The sequence below is a fragment of the Equus quagga genome, chromosome 13, assembly GCF_021613505.1.
Source record: "Equus quagga isolate Etosha38 chromosome 13, UCLA_HA_Equagga_1.0, whole genome shotgun sequence".
Taxonomy (NCBI): Eukaryota; Metazoa; Chordata; class Mammalia; order Perissodactyla; family Equidae; genus Equus; species Equus quagga.
The window spans coordinates 22,915,668-22,937,043 of record NC_060279.1 but is presented as its reverse complement, the minus strand read 5'-3'; the positions used below and the strand labels follow the sequence as shown (position 1 = coordinate 22,937,043).

The window sequence follows — 21,376 nt, the reverse complement described above, 5'->3', positions numbered from 1 at the left end:
TTTTTCTCACAAGCGTGCTGTCATATATGCTGACAGCATCACACGTTGAATTTGGCTCAAAAGCTTTTTGCTTCAAACTGAGACTTTTGACCCCACTGATACACAGATGTCCTCATAATTTCCTCTCTTCAACTCCTTTATAAATAAAAAAGAGTTGGAAAGGGAAAATTATATAAGTGATTACAGTATTAAATAACTATAGAAAACCATTTGAGTTCTTCATAATTCTCTTTTCAGCTTTGGTTTCAAATCACCAGCTTCTTAAATGGTAAGTTTCTTACACTGAGGCCTTAGATTGAGACTGCGCCGTTATTTATCGGTTGACACCTCTGCCTCTTGCTTTATCAGATACGTGATTTTCTTTTCTGGCGTGAGTGCTGCTGATTCCAGTTGTAGACTAGACTTGACTTCAGAAGACTTCCTAATAAGCACAGCACATGGGCCGTGATAGGCCTGGTGCTGCTTTCTAATCTGTGGACATAAACTGTCATAAACTGGTGTTTGCTGCTTCTTTCCGTAAGTGTTGATTCTTATTTAATTCTAGGACGATTTGATGAAACTGTTATTGAAGAGAGAAGACAGTGTGCTGAAGATCTGCTACAGTTCTCTGCCAATATTCCCGCTCTTTATAACAGTAAACAGCTTGAAGATTTTTTCAAGGTTTGGTAGTCTTTCTGAAATTTTTGTATTTTATTAAATACCTTTGTCTTCTAATTCATAGTAAAGTGAGATTCAAGTTTTTTTTAAACAGAAAATGTCATTTACTTTTGAATTTCATGATTCAATAAAATAAGTAGAAGTTAGTAAAGTTAGTAGCTAGATAACAATGTCTATGGCATACCTTCTGTTTTTAGTATAGAAATGTACAAGATTTTTGATTCATAGATTTTAAAAAATTTATGTGAAGGGCTTAGAGATTATCTAACTTTATCATAATTGAAATAAATTAAAAAAAATTTAAGTACTATGAATTTCCAGTAGTTATCTTCACTTTTTGAGATGTCTTTCAGTGGTAGATTTCTTTTTGGACTAGAAACCACTGTAAGTTTATGTAAAATTTATTATAATTATATTAATTTGTGTAAATATAGAAAAAATAGTCACTGTGCAATTTTAGAGAGTTACGCTAGTACAAATTATATTGCCAGAAATCATTGGATATTAGTGTTTTAAGTTTCTTGACATGTAATGCCTTCATTCTGAATTCTTTATTATTTTTAATAATAACTTTCTATTTATTTTGAACTGAATCTGTGCAATTGTTGGTTGATATCAATGTCTTTAACAAGCACAGTTTTCCTCCTATAGCCTTATGTATTTTCTAGCATTTAGCCTTCTATAAAAATGCTAGCTGATTGTGCCATAATTGTTTTTCCTTATTTAACTAAAAATCTGCTCATTTGTATAAATGTATTTCTTAGAACATATGGTCAGCAAGGTATATGAGTAGTGGCATTTTTAAATTTTCTTGATGCCAGTGCATCTAAAAAGGAATTTATTTATTCTTTATTAATTTTTTAAATTTCATAATTTTTATTTTTTAATTAAAAAAATTTTAATTATTTTATTGAGGTCATAATACCTTATCACATTGTGAAATTTCAGTTGTACATTATTATTTGCAGTCACCAAAAATATGTGCCCTTTTACCCCTTAGGTCCACTCCCGACCCCTTTCTCCTCTGGTAACCACTAAATGGTTCTCTTTGTCCATGTATTTATCTTTCACATATTAGTGAAGTCATATGGTGTTTTTCTCTATCTGGTTTATCTCACTTAACATAGTACCCTCAAGTTCCATCCATGTTGTTGCAAATGGGATGATTTAGTCTTTTTTATGGATGAGTAGTATTCCATTGTATACATATATATATATATATACCACATTATCTTTATTCATTAGCTGATGGGCATTTGGGTTGCTTCCACATCTTGGCTATTGTGAACAATGCTGCAGTGAACATAGGGGTGCATAAGTCTCTTTGAATTGTTGATTTCAAGTTCTTTGGATAAATACCCATAGTGGAATAGCTGGGTCATATGGTATTTCTATTTTTAATTTCTTAAGAAATCTTTATACTGTTTTCCATAGTAAGCTGCACCAGTTTACATTCCCACCAGCAGTGTATGAGCTTCCCTTTTCTCCATATCCTCTCCAACAATTGTTTTTTATCTTGGTGATTATAGCCATTCTATCAGGTATGAGGTGATATCTCATTGTAATTTTGATTTATATTTCCATAATAATAGTGATGTTGAACATCTTTTCCTGTGCCTGTTGGCCGTCTGTATATCTTCTTTGGAAAAACGTCTGTTCATATCCTCTGCCCATTTTTTATTGGGTTGTTTGTTTGTTGTTGGTTGTATGAAGTCTTTATACATTTTAGAGATTATCCCCTCGTCGGATATTTGATTTGCAAATATTTTCTCCCAGTTAGTGGGTTGTCTTTTTGTTTTGTTCATGGTTTCCTTTGCCTTGCAGAAGCTCTTTAGTCTGATCAAGTCCCATTTGTTTATTTTTTCTTTTGTTTTGCTTGCCTGAGTAGACATGGTATTCAAAAAGATCCTTCTAAGACTGATGTCAAAGAGTATGTTGCCTATATTTTCTTATAGGAGTTTTGTTTTCAGGTCTTACATTCAAGTCTTTAATCCATTTTGAGTTAATTTTTGTGTATGGCGAAAGATAATGGTCTACTTTCATTCTTTTGCATGTGGCTGTCCAGTTTTCCTGACACCATTTATTGAAGAGACTTCCCTTTCTCCATTGTATGTTCTTAGCTCCTTTGTTGAAGATGAGCTGTCCATGCATGTGTGGTTTTATTCCAGAGCTTTCAATTCTGTTCCATTGATCTGTGTGTATGTTTTTGTACCAGTACCACGCTGCTTTGATCACTATGGCTTTGTGATATGTTTTAGTGAGGGATTGTGATGCTTCCAGCTTTCTTCTTTTTTCTCAGGATTGCTTTAGCTATTCAGGATCTTTATTGCCCCGTATGAATTTTAGGATTCTTTGTTGTATTTCTGTGAAGAGTGTTGTTGGGATTCTGGTTGGCGTTCTATTGAATCTGTAGATTGTATTAGGTAGTATGGACATTTTAACTATGTTTATTCTTCCAATCCATGTGTATGGAATATCTTTCCATTTCTTTATGTCATCATCAATTTCTTTCAATAATGTCTTATAGTTTTCATTGTATAGGTCTTTCACCTCCTTAGTTAAATTTATTCCTAGATATTTTAATCTTTTTGTTGCGATTGTAAATGGGATTGTTGTATTCTTGAGTTCTCTTTCTGTTAGTTTTTTATTAGAGTATAGAAATGCAACTGATTTTTTTAAGTTGATTTTGTGTCTTGCAACTTTGCTGTAGTTGTTGTTTATTTCTAAAAGTTTTCTGATGGATTCTTTAGGGACTTCTATATATAAAATCATGTCGTCTGCAAACAGCGAGAGTTTCACTTCTCCCTTTCCAATTTGGATACCTTTTACTTCTTTTTCTTGCCTAATTGCTCTGGCCAAAACCTCCAGTACTATGTTGAACGAGAGTGGTGATAGTGGGCATCCTTGTCTCGTTCCTGTTCTCAGAAGGATGGCTCTCCATTTTTCCCTGTTGAGTATGATGTTGGCTGTGGGTTTGTCATATATGGATTTTATTATGTTGATGTGCTTTCCTTCTATACCCATTTTATTGAGAGTTTTCATCATAAATGGATTTTGGATCTTGTCAAATGCTTTCTCAGTGTCTATTGAGATGATCATCTGGTTTTTATTCCTCATTTTGTTAATGTGGTGTATCACGTTGATTGATTTGCAAATGTTGAACCATCCCTGCATCCTTGGTATAAATCCCACTTGATCATGGTGTATGGTCCTTTTGATGTATTGCTGTTTTCGAGTTGCCAATATCCTGTTGAGGATTTTTCTGTCTATATTTATCAGTGATATTGACCTATAATTTTCCATTTCATGTTCCTTGTCTGGCTCTGGGATCAGGGTGATGTTGGTTTTCTAGAATGTGTTAGGAAGTATTCCATCTTCTTCAATTTTTGGAATAGTTTGAGAAGGATAGATACTAAATCTTCTTTGAATGTTTGGTAGAATTCTCCAGAGAAGCCACCTGGTCCGTGACATTTATTTTTTGGGAGGTTTTTGATTACTGTTTTAGTCTTTTTACTTGTGATTGGTCTATTCAGATTCTCTATTTCTTCTTGGTTGAGTTTTGGGAGGTTGTATGAGTCTGAGAATTTATCCATTTCTTCTAGATTGTCCAATTTGTTGGCATATAGTTTTTCATAGTATTCTCTTATAATCTCTTGAATTTCTGTGGTATCTGTTGTAATGTCTCCTTTTTCATTTCTAATTTTATTTATTTGAGCCTTTTCTCTCTTTTTCTTAGTGAGTCTGGCTAAGGATTTGCCACTTTTATTTATCTTCTCAAAGAACCAGCTCTTAGTTTCATTGATCAAGAGGATTTATTTTTTGTGACCTATTTTAGTTTACTGAAGAGAGTTGATCTTTTGAAAGGTATTATAAACTTATGGCTTATAGTGATAGTACTAGCAATAAAAAAGTTTGTAGGAACAGTAAGATTCCTGCTGATTGACTTTGTTGCTTAATTTTTCGTTAGTCTGCAAACTAGGCTGAGATGCATTTGGCTTCTGCTTATGACCTAATGCAGATCTTTAGGATAAAAGGCCAGACAAATTGATAGAGTATTTAGCTTTGCTGTTCTTGGTTACAGCTGTTTCTCTGTGGCAAGGAGTCTATGCTTAGAAAAAGGCAACGTTATTAAGAAGAATATTACTTTATAGAAATTGTGAAAGGTAGTCATGTAAATTAGCACATGCCAAGGGCTAAAAAAATCAGTCAAGGGATATAGAAATCAGATTGTAGACTTTGGAAAATTTAAATAAAAGTTACCTGTTCATTCCTTTTCTTTTGGATCTGGGAATTGCTGATTGTAACTGCTGCTGGAGGACACTTATGTTTAGGCTTTGCGAAACTGGAGACGAAAGAAGAGGAATAAAAGATTGGGCAGTTTAAAAGAAGTCAAGCTAATCTTGGAAAAAAGCAGTGTGCTGGGCAGGAGAGGGAGACTGATTTGACAATATCACAACAGTGGTATTCATTCTCTTTAAATAGAGATAAGGAAATATGGTTTTTGAGGTTATTTAGCTGCAAATAAACAACAAAAACAATGAAGCTGGCCATGTAAGAAAGGAATTTGTCTCGCACAACAAGAAGTTTGAGTGAGGAAGATAGGACAGGGCTGGTACAGAGCTCAGTAATGTCATCAGAGACTTAGGTTTTGGGTTTGAGTGTGAAAGGCAAAGGGCCAAAAGAAACATGGCAGTTTTTGAAAGCTGTCCCAGAAACTCTACCTGGAGATAGTCTTTACATGTCATTGGGCAGAACTGGGTCACAGGACTATCTTTAGCTTCAGAGAAGTCCTGGCAGATGACTCTTTTTAAGTGTGCAAGTCAGTTATTTTCAGTAAATTTAGAGTTGTGCAGCTTCTACTACCATCCAATTTTAGAACATTTCCGTCACCTCAAGTTCCCCTGTGCCCATTTGCTGGCAACCGCTTTTCCTAGCTCCATCCTTGGGCAGCTACATATCTGTTTTCTGTGTATGGATTTGTGTTTTCGGGACTTTTCAAATATGTGGGATCCTACCGTATGTGGTCTTTGTTCTGGTTTCTTTCCCTTAGCATAATGTTTTGAGTTTCATGCAGGTTCCATCATGTATCAGTATTCCATTCCTTTATGGTTGCTTAATAGTATTCTATTTTATAGATTATACCACATTTTGTTTATTCATTGACAAATTAATGGACAGTTGGATTGTTTTCAGTTTTTGGCTCTTTTGACCAATACTGCTGTAAACATTTGTGTACAGATCTTTGTGCAGATATGTGTTACATTTCTCTTGGGTAGATCCTGAGGAGTGGAATTGCTGGGTCTTATGGTAAGTTTAAGTTTTTAAGAAACTGCTAAACTATTTTCCAAAGTGACTGTACATTTTACATTCCCCAGCAATGTATGAAGGCTAGTTCTTCCATAACCTCACCACCACTTGGTATTGTGTGATTTTTATGTTATAACTGTTCTGGTACGTGTATAGTGGTATCTCACTGTAATGTTAGTTCCAATTTCCTAGTGACGTTGAGCCTATTTTCATATGTTTATTCGTATATCTTCTTTAGTGAAATATCTATTAAAATCTTTTCCTTTTGGGTTGGGTGGTTTGTTTTATTATTGAGTTACAAGAATATATTCTGGATGCAAGTGCTTTATTAGATATGTGATTTGCAAATATTTTCTCCCAATCTGCAGCTAGTCTTTTCATTTTCTTAATGGTGTCATTTGAAGTGCAAGAGTTTTTGGTTTTGATGAAGTATAATTTATCTTTTTTTTTTTTTTTGGTGAGGGAGATTGACCCTGAGGCAACATCTGTTGCCAATCTTCCCGTTTTTGCTTAAGGAAGATTGTCTCTGAGCTAACACCTGTGCCAGTCTTCCTCTATTTTGTGTGTTGGACACTGCCACAGCATGGCTTGTTGAATGGTGTGTAGGTCCTTGCCTGGGATCCGAACCTATCAACCCTGGGGCACTGAAGCAGAGCACTTGAACTTAACCACTGGGCCTCTGGGCTGGCCCATAATTTATCGATTTTTTTCTTTTTTGAATCATGCTTTTATTGTCATATCTAGGAACTCTTTGATTAACCCAAAGTCAAGAAGATTTTCTCCTATGTTCTTTTCTAGAAGTTTCAGTCTTACATTTAGTTCTGTGATCTATTTTCAGTTAATTTTTTTAGGTGTGTAGTGACAGTCTGAATTTGTCTTTTGGCGCGTGAGTATCAAATAGTCTGAGCACCCTTTGTTGAAAAGATTATCCTTTCCCTAGTGAATGCCTTGGCACTCTTGCTGAAAATGAATTGACTGTAAGTAGAATGGTTTATTTCTGGACTTCAGATGTGTTCTATTGATCTGTGTGCCTTTCTTATACCAGTATCATACTGTCTTGATTACTGTAGCTGTATAAGAAATTTTGAAATCAGATAGTATAAGTTGTCCCACTTTATTCCTATCTTTTCAAAATTGTTATGGCAATTTTGAGTCCTTTGAATTTCCATAAAAAATTTTAGCATCAGCTTATTCATATGAGCAAATAATTCTGATGAAATTTTGATTAGAATTGTGTTTAATCTATAGTTCAATTTGGAAAGAATTGTTTTCTTTTTTTTCTTTTTCTTTTTTAAAAATTTTTTCCTTCTTCTCCCCAAAGTCCCGCAGTATATAGTTGTGTATTTTAGTTGTGCGTCCTTCTAGTTGTGGCATGTGGGATGCCACCTCAGCTTGGCCTGATGAGTGGTGCCATGTCTGCCCCCAGGACCTGAACCTGTGAAATCCTGGGCTGCCAAAGTGGAGCATGCAAACTTAACCACTTGGCCACAGGGCCGGCCCCAAGAATTGTTTTCTTAACAATACTGTCTTCCAATCTATGAACATGAAATGACTCTCCATTTATTTTGGTGTTCTTTAATTTATCTCAGCAGTGTTTTGTAGTTTTTCAGGGTATAAGTCTGGCACTTCTTTTGTTAAATTCACTGCTAAGTATTTTATTCTTTTGAGGTTATTGTGAATGGAATTGTGTTCTTTCTCTTAGCATTATGCTTTAAAGATTTATCCATGTTGTAGTATGTATCAGTACTTAATTTTTTTAATGGTTGTATAATATTTCTTTGTGCAGATCGATGGATATACTGCATTTTGTTTATCCTTTTATCCATCGGTGCACGCTTGATTGTCTCTCCCTATTGGCTATTACGAATGATGCTGTTATGAATATTGGCATATAAGTTTTTGTGTGGGCATATTCTTTTAGGTATATACCTAAGAGTGGAATTGGTTTGGGAAGATTTAAAATTCTAATTCAGTTTATTTGCTTGTTACAGGTCTATTCTGATTTTCTCTTTCTTTCTTCTTAAATCAGCTTTGGTAACTTGTGTCTTCCTGGCAGTTTTCATCTAAAATTGTGTAATTTGTTGGCATAAAATTCTTCACAGTATTCCCATATAATGCTTTTAATTTCTAGATGGATGATATTGATGTTTCCTCTTTCACTCATGATTTTCATAATTTATGTCTTGTCTGTTTTTTTCTTGATGAGTCTAGCTAAAGTTTTATATTTTTGTGGATCTTTTCCCAGGACCAAATTGGTTTCATTGATTTTTCTCCATTTTTCTATTTCACTTTTTTGATTTCTGCTCTAAACTTTATTTTCTTCCTTTTGCTTGCTTTGGTTTTACTTTACTCTCTATCTAATTCTTTAATTTCATTAAATGGGGGCTTAGGTTATTGATTTGGGATCGTTCTTCTTGTCTGATACAGGCATTTACAGCTATAAATTTCTCTGTTAGCACTGTTTGAGCTTTATCCCTTACATTTTTATGTTTTATTTTCATTTTTATTCAGTTCAATATATTTTCTGATTTTTTAAAAATGATTTTTCTGTTGACCCATTGGTTGTTTAGAAATATGTTCTTTAATTTCCAAATATTTGTGGATTTCCTAAAGTTTTTTCTTGTTGTTGATTTCTAATTTTGTTTTCTTGTGGTGTGGTCAGAAAACATACGTTGTGTGATTTGACATTTTAACTTTATTGAGACCTGATGTATTTCCTAGCATGTGATGTCTTGTGGAGAATGTTCCATGTGTGCTTGATAGGAATATATATTCTGTTGCCAGGTGGAGTTGTATGTGAATGTCGTTTCGTTCAAGTTGGTTGATAGTGTTACGTAAGTCTGCTATATCCTTACTCATTTTCTGTCTAGTTCTATCAGTTATTGATAGTGAAGTATTGGGGTCTCCAATTATTATTGTTGAATTTTCTGTTTCTCCTATTAATTCTGTTAAATTTCACTTTAATTATTTTGGGGCTCTGTTGACGTGTGCTTATATGTTTACAATGATTGTAGCTTCTTGATGAATTTATTTTCTTAGCCTTATGAAATGTCCCTTTTTGTCTTTACTAATATTTATCTTAAAGTCTATTTTGTGTGATTTTAATATAGCTACTCTAGGTCTCTTACAGCCGCTGTTTGCATGGTACCTTTCTTTTGATTCTTTTGCTTTCAGTCTATATGTGTTATTGAACCTGAAGAGTGTCTCTTACATGCACTTCATAGTTTCATCTTATTTTTAATCCAGTCTGAAAATTGCTGTCATTGATTCAGTTATTTAGTCCTTTTATATTTAAAGTAATTATTGATATTGATTGAATTTTTGCCTGCCATTTTGCTATTTGTTATGTCTCTTGTTTTTTGTTCTTTTGTTTCTCCTTTATGCCATCTTTTGTGTTAAATAAATATTGTCTGTTATACTGTTTAAATTCCTTTTTTTTGTTTTGTTTTTGAGTTATATTCTTAGTGGGTGATCTAAGGATTAAAATATGCATTTTAATTTATTTGAGATTAATACTAACTTAATTCCAGTAAAATATAGAAGGTTTGCTCCATAAAGCTCTATTTACTCCCCCTCTTTTGTGTTATTATTTTCATATATATACCTCAAATATATTATAAACCCAACAATATGGTATTATGATCATTGTTATTCAATCTGAGGTCTATTAAAGAAGTTAAGAAAAGAAAAGAGAAAAACATATATTCATATAGTGTTTTATATTTACTCTCATATTTACTTTTTTTGCTAAATGCCTGTTCTTTATTTGTTCAGGTGGATTTGAATTACCGTATGTTGTCATTTTTTTTCAGCTTAAAGGATTGTCTGTAGCTTCTTTTTTCTTGCAAGGCAAGTTTGCTAGCAACAGATTCTCTCAGTCTTTGCTAGGAATGTTTTTGTTTACCCTTCATTTTTAAGGAATAGTTTTGCTGGACACATAGAATTATTGTTTGCCAGTGTTTCTTTTAGCACTTTGAATTGATCATTCCACTGCCTTCTTCATTGTTTTTTTTTTTTAATGAGAAGTCAGCTGTTAATTGTACTGTAGTTCCACTGTATAAGTCTTTTTCTATTGCTACTTTCAGAATTTAGCCTGTGTCTTTCAACAGTGTGAGTCTAAGTGTTGATCTCTTTCTGTTATCTTATTTGGGGTTTAATTTTTCTTCTTTATTTGTAGATTAATGTTTTTCATCAAATTTTGGAAACTTCTCACCCTCATCTCTTCAAATATTTTTTTCAGCCCCTTTCTCTCCTGTCTGTCTGGTACTCCCATTACATGTAAGTTGGTATGCTTGATGTTATCCCACAGCTCTCTCCGTTTCTCTTTATTATTAGTTGGTCTTTCTTTTCTATGATTTTCATATTGTATAGTTTCTATTGATCTTCAAGTTCATAGATTATTCTTCTTTCTCATATTTGTTGTTGAACTCCTCTAGTGAATTTTAAATTTTATTATTATGCCTTACAATTCAGGATTTCTATCTGGTTCTTTTTTTAAAATTGAGATTAATTCACATAAAATAAAATTTACCATTTTAAAGTGTGCAGTTCAGTGATTTTTAGTACATTCACAAGGTTATGTAATCATTATCACTATCGAATTCCAGAACATTTTCACCACCCAATAAAGAAACCTCATACCCAACTTAAAGTCAACAATTCAAAGATACTCATGCACCCCTATGGTCATTGCAGCATTATTCACAATAGCCAAGATGTGGAAGCAACTGAAGTGGCCATTGACTGATGACTAGATAAAGAAGATGTGGTATATATATACAATGGAATACTACTCAGCCATAAAAAAAGACAAAATTGTCCCATTTGCAACAACATGGATGGAACTTGAGGGTATTATGTTAAGAGAGATAAGCCAGACAGAGAAAGACAAATGCCATATGATTTCACTCATATATGGAAGATGAACAAACACATGGACAAAGAGAACAGATTAAAGGTTACCAGATGGGAAGGGGGTTGGGAGATGGACATAGGGGTAAAGGGGCACATATATATGGTGACTGACAAGTAATAATGTACAACTGAAATTTCACAGTTATAACTATTATGACATCAATTAAAAAAAAAAAAGAAAAAAGAAACTTCATACCCATTAGCATTCACTCTTCCTTTCCCACTTGCTCCAACTCCTAGCAACCACTAATCTACTTTCCGTCTTGATGGATTTGCCTATTCTGGACATTTCACATGAATGGCATCATGCAATATGTGGTCTTTTGCATCTGGCTTGTTTCACATAGTTTAATGTTTTCAAAGTTCATCCACGTTGTAGCATGTATTAGTATTTCATTGCTTTTTATGGCTGAATAATATTCCATTGAGTGGATATGAGTATAGCACATTTTGTTTATCCATTCATCAACTGATGGACATTTGGATTGTCTCCACTTGTGGCTATTATGAGTAATGTTTCATTTTGTTCTTTTTTATAATTTCTCTTTATTTATATTTGCTATTTCATGGTCATAGTTGTCATACTTTCCTTTAAATCTTTAATCATGATTTCCTTCCATTATTTGAACATGTTTATAAACACCTGCTTTGAAGTTTTTGCCTTCTAAAGTCCAACATCTTTCTTCTCTCACAGTTAGTTTCTCTTGACTGCTTTTAGTCCCCCATGTGTGTGGAGCACACACTTCTCTGTTTCTTTGTATGTCTCATAATTATTTTGTTGAAAACTGGAAATTTTGGATAATATAGCAACTCTGAGTTCTGATTTTTTCCCTTGAGGGTTGTTGCCATTGTTTTATTAGTGTGTTTAGGAACACATCTGTACTAAATCTGTGGAATCTATTTAATGTGCAATGTATGACTGCTGATATCTCTGTTCAGTTTTTAATTTTAATTTTATTTTTAAGCCTGACTAATTAAGGGTTAGCCCTGTATTAGCATAGCTTAGTGATCAGCCAGTAATTGATCTTTGCTTGTATTTAAACAGTTTGTTCCATTATGTGCTTCTCCTCTCTGCATGTCTTCAGAGTTCAAGCAGTTTTTCAGTTTGCCCTGGCTTTTACTTTCCTTTGGGATCTCTTGTATTTCCTGTGTATGTGTGTGTACCATCTCATGACTTGCCAGGCATTTGTAGATAGCTTGATCTCTCTCTGGTTTCTCCTGTATGGATGGGTAGAGAGCTTGTTAAGAACCCCCATGGCTGTGTTATTTTCTGGATCTCCCTGCTAAATATCTGGCTAATGTGCTAGTCTTTTGCTTACCACAACTTCAGTCTTGCTGAGCCACTATTCCTTGCCATTTGTTTGGCACTGAGATTGCTACTGTTGCTGATAACACTGTTTGGTGTGGACTTTTTTCTGTGCTTCAGTCTGAATTATGCCAGCCTCTTCTGCAATTGAATCTGTTGGTTTTCAAGCCTTGCTTTGCCCTTGTATAATTACCATGGCAACCCAGCTGGGATGGAAGATGGGAGCAACCCCAGGCAAGAATGCCACAGACTCCCACAGTTCATACCTGTGGTTCTCTGGTTTTTCATGAGTAACCACTTCTTCATTTGCTTTATGTTTTTGGTCAATTTCCAGAGCTTTCAAATGATTGTTTTGACAATTTTCTCTAGTTTTATCATGCATTTTGTGGGGAGCATTTGCTGATCTAGTTATTCTACCATACCTGGACTCCTTCTCCCCTAGGTTGACTTTTCATTAGCAAACTTTGAGATGCTGTGTAAGAGTTTCTTTTCACTGCATACTCAGGAACACCAAAAGGTTAATGTTTTTGAACTAAAGATTTAAAATAGAATTGTAGCATATTTTCCTACTTCCCTCAAGTTCCTGTAAACAATTTTTGTTATTATTTTGTTTCATTAAAGATTTAATCTTTATTATTTATTTTGTATAATATTGTGTGTTAAATTAGGTAGATAAAATTTCTGTAGATTTATCAGCTAAAACATTTTCACATTCTTTAGTATTTTGTTATTTTGTCATGTAAGCAGATCTTATATCAGCTAATAATAATAATAAAAATTTATTGAGTGCTTACATTGTCCTTAATGCTTCACGTATGAAATCTTTTAGTCTTAACAAGTCCTTGTGTTATTTATACATGTTCTTTCCATTTTATAGGTAGGCAACTTAAAGTCACACACCTGGTGGTGGAAGAGGCAGTTAATTAGTTGAAATGCACTTTCTGTTAAATGAAATTGTAAATAAAATCAACTTTGTCTATTAAAATTCTCAAGAATACTTGCAGATTTTTCTTAAGATTTGGTTTGGATGTTGTTAAAAGGAAGGCTTAGTCTAGAATAGATGTTCTTTTTTTTGGAGAAAAAGATGTAAGCTGTGATTTCAATATTTTAATAAATAGAGTAAAGTAATATAAATTCTTGCTTCTAAAGAGAATAATGATTTTTAAAGTTTCAGTTTAACTTAACACTCTGGGAAGTAAAATTTGGTAATTTGAGACGGACCATTTCAATTTCTCTTTTTTAAAAATAAGCTGACAGAGAGACTTTTGGTTAGTTAAAAATAGTTGTTGGGTTCTCTGTGTTCTCTGTGCTGACGTAGAGAGGAAATAGGGGTCTTGTCTTTCTCTTGGGTTTTGCTATTCTGGTAGTAATGTTTGGGGGCATAGAACTATTGGTGGAAGGTAGAAGGAAAGATTTTAAGGGGCAGAAGAGCTATCATTTTCATTAGTTATAGTTATTTAAGGATTACAAGCTCTTATATCTGTGATTGGAGCATTCAGTCCGTAAAGCCACAGCACAAAATCACATGGCCACTCGCCCGATAATAACATTCTCTAGTTGCGTGAGGGTAAGAGAAAATAGTCTTTTGAAGCCTGAATTTGCAAACCTAAATATAGAATTAAAATGATGGTCACATGGAGAAATCAACTTTATATTTATTAAAAATGTGTCTCCTTAATAAAAATATCTGACATTTGGTTTTACCTACATTGTATTCACATGGTTTTCAAATTTAAGGTACTTCTGGAATCGTTGGAGGTGCTGTGTGATAAGTTGTAGTTTTTAAATTTGACAAAATTAAATGACTTCTTAATGGAGTCCGTCACTTATCACTATTTAGAATGACCAATCTTCAAGGATGCTGAACAATATTCTTTAGCTGGTGTGTATTTTCTCTTGCAACTTTTTTGTGAGTACTATTGATAGATTAAAAAAATATGCTTTCATAAAAAGCGACATATTATAAACATAATATTCCTTTTGAATTTTTTGTAATAGATGATTTTTTAGAGCAGTTTAGGTTTATAAAAAATTGTGTAGAAAGTATAGTTTTCCCATTTATCCCTCTTTCCCCTCACAAGGTTTTTCCTATTATTGACATCTTGCATTGCTGTGGTACATTTGTTATAATTGATGAACCAGTATTGATATTGCTACTGATTTTTTAAAAGCAGTTGTAATTTAGTTTGACAGTTTTTGTAATTCTTATGCATACTCAGTTGAGATTACTATATTTCATTTATTACTGATTTTTCAATACTCTGATTGACAATGAAACACAATTACTCTGATCTTTATAGGGTGGGATAATTAATGATGGTTCTGAATTGATTGGTCCTGCTGAAGCTTATTCGGATTCCCTCACTGATAATTTTCCTGAGTGTAGTACAGAAGGTAAGAGATTTTAATATTTTTCATTTAAATGGTTTTGATTGCAGAAGACTATAAATCATATCTGCATTGCAAAAAGTAGATGAATATAGGAGTTTGAGAGTATTTCACTAAATCTCAGATTTTTTTTTCTTCACTTTTTTTTTTTTAAAGATTGGCACCTGAGCTAACATCTGTTGCCAATCTTTTTTTTTTTTTCTTCTCCCCAAAGCTCCCCAGTACATAGTTGTAGATTCTAGTTGTGAGTGCCTCTGGTTGTGCTATGTGGGACACCACCTCAGCATGGCCTGATGAGCGGTGCCATGTCCGCACCTGGGATCCGAGCTGGCGAAACCCTTGGCCCCCGAAGTGGAGCGTGCAAGCTTAACCACTCAGCCATGGGGTTGGCCCCTCCTTTGCATTTTAACATCACTGATATTGGGTGCATAATGTTGGGCCGATGATATCTTACACTTAATTGACAGTTTTTTTCTTTCTTAATGATATGTAAAATAATAATTCTTCCTACAATTAATGGCATCTTAGATTTGATGAAATGTGGTATAATGACTGTTTAGAATTTGTATTGTCTAGTATAAGAATGCCTTGCTTTAGTTTATTTAACAGCATTTGACTTTTAGACAGTTAATTTCAAGACTGGGTTTGAAAGTTTAAACCTAGGGCAGTTTTCATTGTTTTTGATATTTTATAATAACATGACTCTAAACCAAAACAATTTTTGTACTTTTAGTCACTTTAATTCAAGAATGCTTCATCTCGTTTCCTTCCTTTGTTAAGCCGTCCTTACATTTCTGTGAAGATTTAAAATACATGCGTTTTGATCTCTGGATTTCCTTAGCTAGTTTTCTTCCAGGGAAGATTTTGGAATTAAAAAATAAAGAGATCTAAGGATAAGGGTGGGGAGAATCTTGAAAAATAATTAGATTTGTTTGAGGTGGCTTACGTTTGGTTTATATAAAAGTAAAATCAAAGAGTAGATGATATTTGTTCATCTCTTTCACGAGTAAGAGTTTATGCTGGAGGAGGAGGCTTTGTGACTCTAACATGAGAGGTAGCCATGATCTTATTCCAGTGATGTTTTTGTGGGGATATGTGCTGATCTCATGTATCAACAGACACATTGACCTAGATTATTGCAGTAAATTCCCATCTTGATTTGGTAGGAGCAACAATTGTGTGGGCTGATGATCTTAAAATGTATGTTATGTTTTGGTGTTACCACATTGAGAAGTGATTAGCTTTTCTTGTTTTTCATGGTGGCCCCCATTGCCTTAAAAGCAAAGTCCATTAATTTACACCCAGTGCTCTGTATAATGTCTGGAGACCTCAGGCTTGGGTCTCAACTGATTCCCAGTACCTTTGACTCCGTCTTGAATCAGGCAAGATCATAGAAAAACATTGTTGACAGTAACTTTACTTTACAATCCGTCATGTTTTTTTAGGTAAAAAACCAATCTATTTTTCATCACCTCTTTTGATCCTGAGATCCTTTCTAGGCTTTGGAAAATTTAATCCCTGCTTGGGATCCCAATGTCATTCTGTTAATAGAACTAGTGTCCTTGAAATGTGACCTATCTGGGATAACCTGATCTGGCTATTGCCTCAGAGATACCCTACTCCTGAGACAGAGGGAGAGGGTGTTTTCTGCCCATAAAACTTGCTGATTCTGTGATGTCCAATAGATGGTAAGTAGGAGAGCTAGGAAGATTTGTAGGAGAGTATTCAATGAGGAGCACAGTTCTTGGAAATTGCAAAATGCTTCTTTTCTCTCTCTCTTTACTTTCTGATACAGGAATTGAAGGTTGCATGATTTGGGAATGTTTATATTCTTTTGATATCCATAATAAGCCTTTATTACTAAGTGGGCGTCAGCCATGGTGAGAGAAGTGTGTCTCTGGAGCCTATTTTAGTGAAAGGTCATCATGGATGGGAGTGGTCCAGAGGTCTTTTGTCCTTTGCTATAGTCTAGGAGAGGAGGGGGGAGCATTATTATTAAGAATGACTTTTCTTGAGATGGAAGAGTATTTTCTAAAATATGGAAGGCTGTTCAGGATAAAAGGGCGACTGTATTATTGTTTAAGGAGGTATAACCTAAAGCTAGGGTGAGCTCTTAATTTATTGTCCAAACTGAGACACTTCTGAGAGTTAAAGAGGATGCTATTAATAAGTAACCAAGACAACAAGCATGAACCAGGACTGCTTCAGGCAAACTAGGCAGTATGGGCCACCCTACCTACAGCAGTTGTTTCAGAGTTGACCTTTGAAGTTTCAAAAAGATGGGTTTTCCTTAGAAGGAATTCTCTTTTATGAATATGCTTTTATAAGAGAAATTGGGGGCAACATTGCTGTTAAAAACACAGCAAAAGACTTATGCTGCCTAAAATACTGCCAACTTATCCTTTCAGTGCATAGTTAGTTTTCCAACTATTTCCAACTATATTAGCATCTCAGAAACACACTGTGATCCATGAAGAATGAAAAACATGAACTGGAAATGCTGTTAATGCTTATTTTTTTACCCCCTCCCTTTGAAAGCCTTTATGCCTAGCTAATTAATCCTGCTGAAAGACGCCTTCTTGACAAATACAGATCAGTGTCATACAGTTTGCAAATTCATTGTTATTTGAGAGGGGAAATGACTTTTAAATATCATGAGATTGTCTGGCCTACTGGGCAAGTGGAAGATTTACTTTCATACCAAAAGGTCTGCAAACCCCGGAGACAACCAGGGAGGGGGCTTCTAGCAGCAAAAAAGCAGGAAAGCTGGCAGCCAGCCAAGCCCCATAGGATGCGGCGAAATGAAGGGTTGTAGAGGGATTGTGGTGGCAAGTGCTTGTGATTTGGATTTAGACGCAAAATGTGAGGAAGTGATTCACTCCGTAACAACTCCTCTGAGTGTAGTATTTTAAGTGGTGTTTTGAAGGTGGATTCATTTTTCATATGTGTAATTTAGTTTGCCAGTGGAATGAGCCAGAGGCACAAATCTTAATATATAGTCTGCTGTTTCAAGGTCCTTCAGTAAGAGTTAGAATGACATGGCAAGTATATCACCTCTCAGAGAACAGATGTAGAGGCTAAGTGATCATTACTTTTATTAGTACCATAAAAATGCAATCAACAGGTCTTAATTTACCTTGAAACAAAGTTTTCTGAGGAAAACATAAAGAGCTGGATTAGTGGTTTTTTAAAAAATTATCATTTTGTAGTACAGTGGGATAAAGGAAACCCCTTTAAGGTTTCATAAAAACCAGTAATTTGGTGCTTAACTGGTAAATATATTTTGTCTAACATGAAGTTGAAAATTATGAAATTATTCAGTAGATTTTTAGATAAAAAGTTAGCATTGTTTTATGTTTTTAAAATGAAATGCTGGTTACTTTTTATCTCCTTTGTTCAGAGAAATTATATATTTTCTCAAACATCAAAAAAGATTTAATTGATTGTTAACATCTTATTTCCTTTTGAAACTTCCATCTTTTTTGTTGGATTAAACTTAGCTGTGAAGTTACTGTGACATTTGTGGAAATCTGGCCAAAATGGTACATGAGCGTTGAGCTTCTTGACATTTTTCTCTCATCTGTTGGCCTTCTTGAAGGTTGTAGGTTGCTTTTTACTGCCATGCTGGCCTTGTATGGGAGCCTTTGATGTTGGTGTAGTCTCATCTGGTAACCTGTGTCATTTCCTCTTCCTAATACGTTCTTGGATTTTCTTTGCAGTTTTGGGAGGGACATTTTCCAGGTGTCTGCAGCAAATAAGAGAAAATAATTAAATCAAATGGAGAGAGCAGCTTCTTACATGTAGCATGTCTTGAGTGAATATTCTTGAATGTCTCCAGAGTAGCCAAATTTGCCTTTTTTTTTGTGCCTGTAAGTTGTGGATTAAGGTCTCCATAGGTGCTCATTGTTAACACTTGTAGACACAAGAAAGGATCTATTAAACTGTGTTGAACTGACTGTAGTAAATGAGATGTGTATTTTGAGAATAGCATCTATCGCTGGTCTAGACAGAAAGAGATCTCTTAAAATCACTTTCAGTCCAAGATTTGTGTATTTTTTTGATGGCAGGGTAATAATTTTTTCCATTATTTAGGTAAGGACAAGATAATGAAAGTGTGTGAAATTGAATAATGTCGATTATACTTAAAACATTAGGGGGGACTAACTGGAAAGGTGTATAGTTATTTAAGCTTGCAAAGAATTCTTCTGTATCAAAATACCATTTTATTTTATTATATTTTCTTTTTCTTATTGGTGTTATTTTCATTTAGTTGATTTAATGTTGACTGGGGCAGGATTATTTTAAAAAGAAATATTCTTCAGTTGATTGATTACTTAATAATCCAAATCTATTTTTAAGGCAAACGTAAAATCTATGCACTACACCGTGTAGTGTAGGATGACAAAATATAGAAAGCCCAATTAAAAGGAATTAAAATTTGAAGTAGAATTTAGTGCAGATGTCCACTAGGTGGCGCCATGAGAACTCTAAATCTTGATGCTGAGATTGTTCTAGTCCCTCCTGTATTATGTTAGAATATGCTTATTTCGTTTGATGTTTCTTTTTCTCTTAAGTGCTTATCTACTTAACTTTTACTCACTGTCCCTTATTACTTGAATTTTCTTTGGTGGGGGAGCTTAAAATAAATAGGAAAAAAAGAACAGGTCATTATTCTCGAGATAAGTAAGCACAAATGAGAATGTGTCATTGTGTGTGCGTGTGAAACAAATGATACAAATTATGATTATTGACTCTTAAAAACCCTAGGGCTATTGAGGATAATGTTGGATATTAGGAGTTTAGGAGTCAAGTGGGACAATAACAGATGTCGTAGGAATGGGAATGATACAGATAAATCCTTTTATTTTACAGTTAAAAATGGGTTTTCAGAGAAGTTAAGCCATGTGCCTACGGCAGTCAGGGCACTCCAGCTATTTAAGAACAATCGCAGACCTATAGTATGAAATGAAGAGATTTAATTTTACGGAGAGGAAGGCGGTGAGAATACGTATTTGGTGTAGAAAGCTCAGCGTGAGCTACTCGTGTGCTGGTAGCAGGTTTGGTTTGCAGAGAAGATTATGGAGAGGAGCTGCATAAAAAGTTCATTGGGTAGAAAGGGCAGCCAGCTCATAGATCTTTGTTGTTCATGATAAGATAACAGTATTAGGGTTGTAATTGTGATTGATGTGTTGTTTTCTGAGCTTATTCTGTTTTTCACCAAATATACAATAGATATTCTGATGCTCTTTTCATAAATTTTCAAGGGTAAAGCAAAGACGTGTCCCAAGGACGTTATCAAAATGTGAAACATCAAAGGAATGGTTCTTTTCGGTAACAATAGCTATTACTAAATGATTACTCCTGAAACGAGTACAAGAATCTTAACTAGCATCAAGTTTTAGATTTAGGTATTCGCTTAAAATCATATTTATAAGGGCTTGTTTCTTAATGGAGATTGATATGTATGTCTTCTACCTCAGGGTGACCTTTGTTCTGCTGGCTAGATATCTTGCTTTGTGTGTGTGAAGCATGAGTCATTGCTACTAGGAAAAGTAGAAATTCCCTTTTGTTGACTGTGGCAATATTTGAAGCTCAGGGCTCAGTGAAAGCTATCAGCTAATAATAATGAGGCCATGTATTTTATATATAGTCGGCCATGAGAGACCACCTGTTGTTCTAAAGGAAACTGATCTCTTTTTGCAGATGGTCTTCAAATACAGATTTCTGATAGTTTATAGTATAAAGATTTCTTTCTGTGGCAACTCAACCTTTTCCCCTGGTGCCTTTCAGAGATGGTGTCCTAGACAGATTTCACTATACTGCCCGACTCTGAGCAGTTCAAAGCACAGAAGGTGAGGGTAGGTAGGTGAACTGGGATGCTAAATAAACCCCTCATGTCTGTAGCTGCCTTTTAACCAGTCACCTGGGGCCCTCTAATAGCCCTGAGACTTGAATCTCTGTGATAGGAACCTGGAGGCAGAATGCTTTCATAGAACCTTTGACTTTCCCCCACCCCTGTATCCCTTCCAAAAAAGGCTTAGGTTTTTGACTTGATGGTGTTGGGGAAGGATGTGTCTTTTACTCTCCTGATGGCCCAGAGGGCCCCTTTAAACATGGATTGACTTCAGGTTGGTTTAACTTTTAACAGATAGTCGCTTGTATTGTCACTTGTTGCCCTGCCTTATCCACAATGTTCTTCCTACTCACCTTAACTGAGAACCTCCCTGTATCTTACTTGTTAACTTTCTTTCTGGGTTTTAGGGAGCTAGTCTCTACTTTATGTGATATTTATATGTAGCTTTGTATAAAACAGGTTGAATGACAAGATTGTGATTTCAAGGAGTTAAGCAAGCACTGTAATTAGGATATAAGAGGAATAAACTAGGTATTGAGTGTGTATATATGTAATTCATTGTTGTGGTGGTGAAGGGATGTTTTCTTCTTGAGCTGTTTGGGGAATGCCTCATTGAGAAGGAAGGAATTTAGAAATTGCTTAAATATGGAAGAGAAAGATATCAGAGTATTAGAAGATGATTAGTTGCAGTGTATGGTCAAGGAGATATGATAGGGTTAGGCTTTTCAGGTATGGTAGGGTGTATCTGAAAAGGAGTATTAAAGGGAGAAGATAGACAAGGAAGAAATGTTAGGGGTTCATCTGCTTTAAACAGATCTGTCTTTATAATCATTTCTATCTTCTCTCTGAAATTAGCAGTTCCTTGGCACTGGCTGCTGGGTGATTCATACAGGTCTATATTTCATAAGTGTTATCTGTGTAACAAATCTTTGTTCTCAAACAAATTCCCA

The 21,376-nt window shown here is 34.6% G+C and overlaps 1 protein-coding gene across 6 annotated transcripts in view; it reads left to right on the top strand.

Moving 5' to 3' along the window:
* The window catches only part of RPS6KC1 (ribosomal protein S6 kinase C1), a 170,003-nt gene that overhangs the window by 35,401 nt on the left and 113,226 nt on the right, over positions 1 to 21,376 (top strand). For 5 of the 6 annotated variants that reach the window (XM_046682331.1, XM_046682329.1, XM_046682328.1 and 2 more), the window contains 2 exons: positions 545 to 660; positions 14,485 to 14,578. In XM_046682331.1, the coding sequence (XP_046538287.1) occupies positions 545 to 660; positions 14,485 to 14,578 (210 nt within the window). Of the gene's footprint in view, positions 1 to 544; positions 661 to 14,484; positions 14,579 to 21,376 lie in introns of those variants that run through there. The other variant, XM_046682332.1, reaches the window with a different exon arrangement.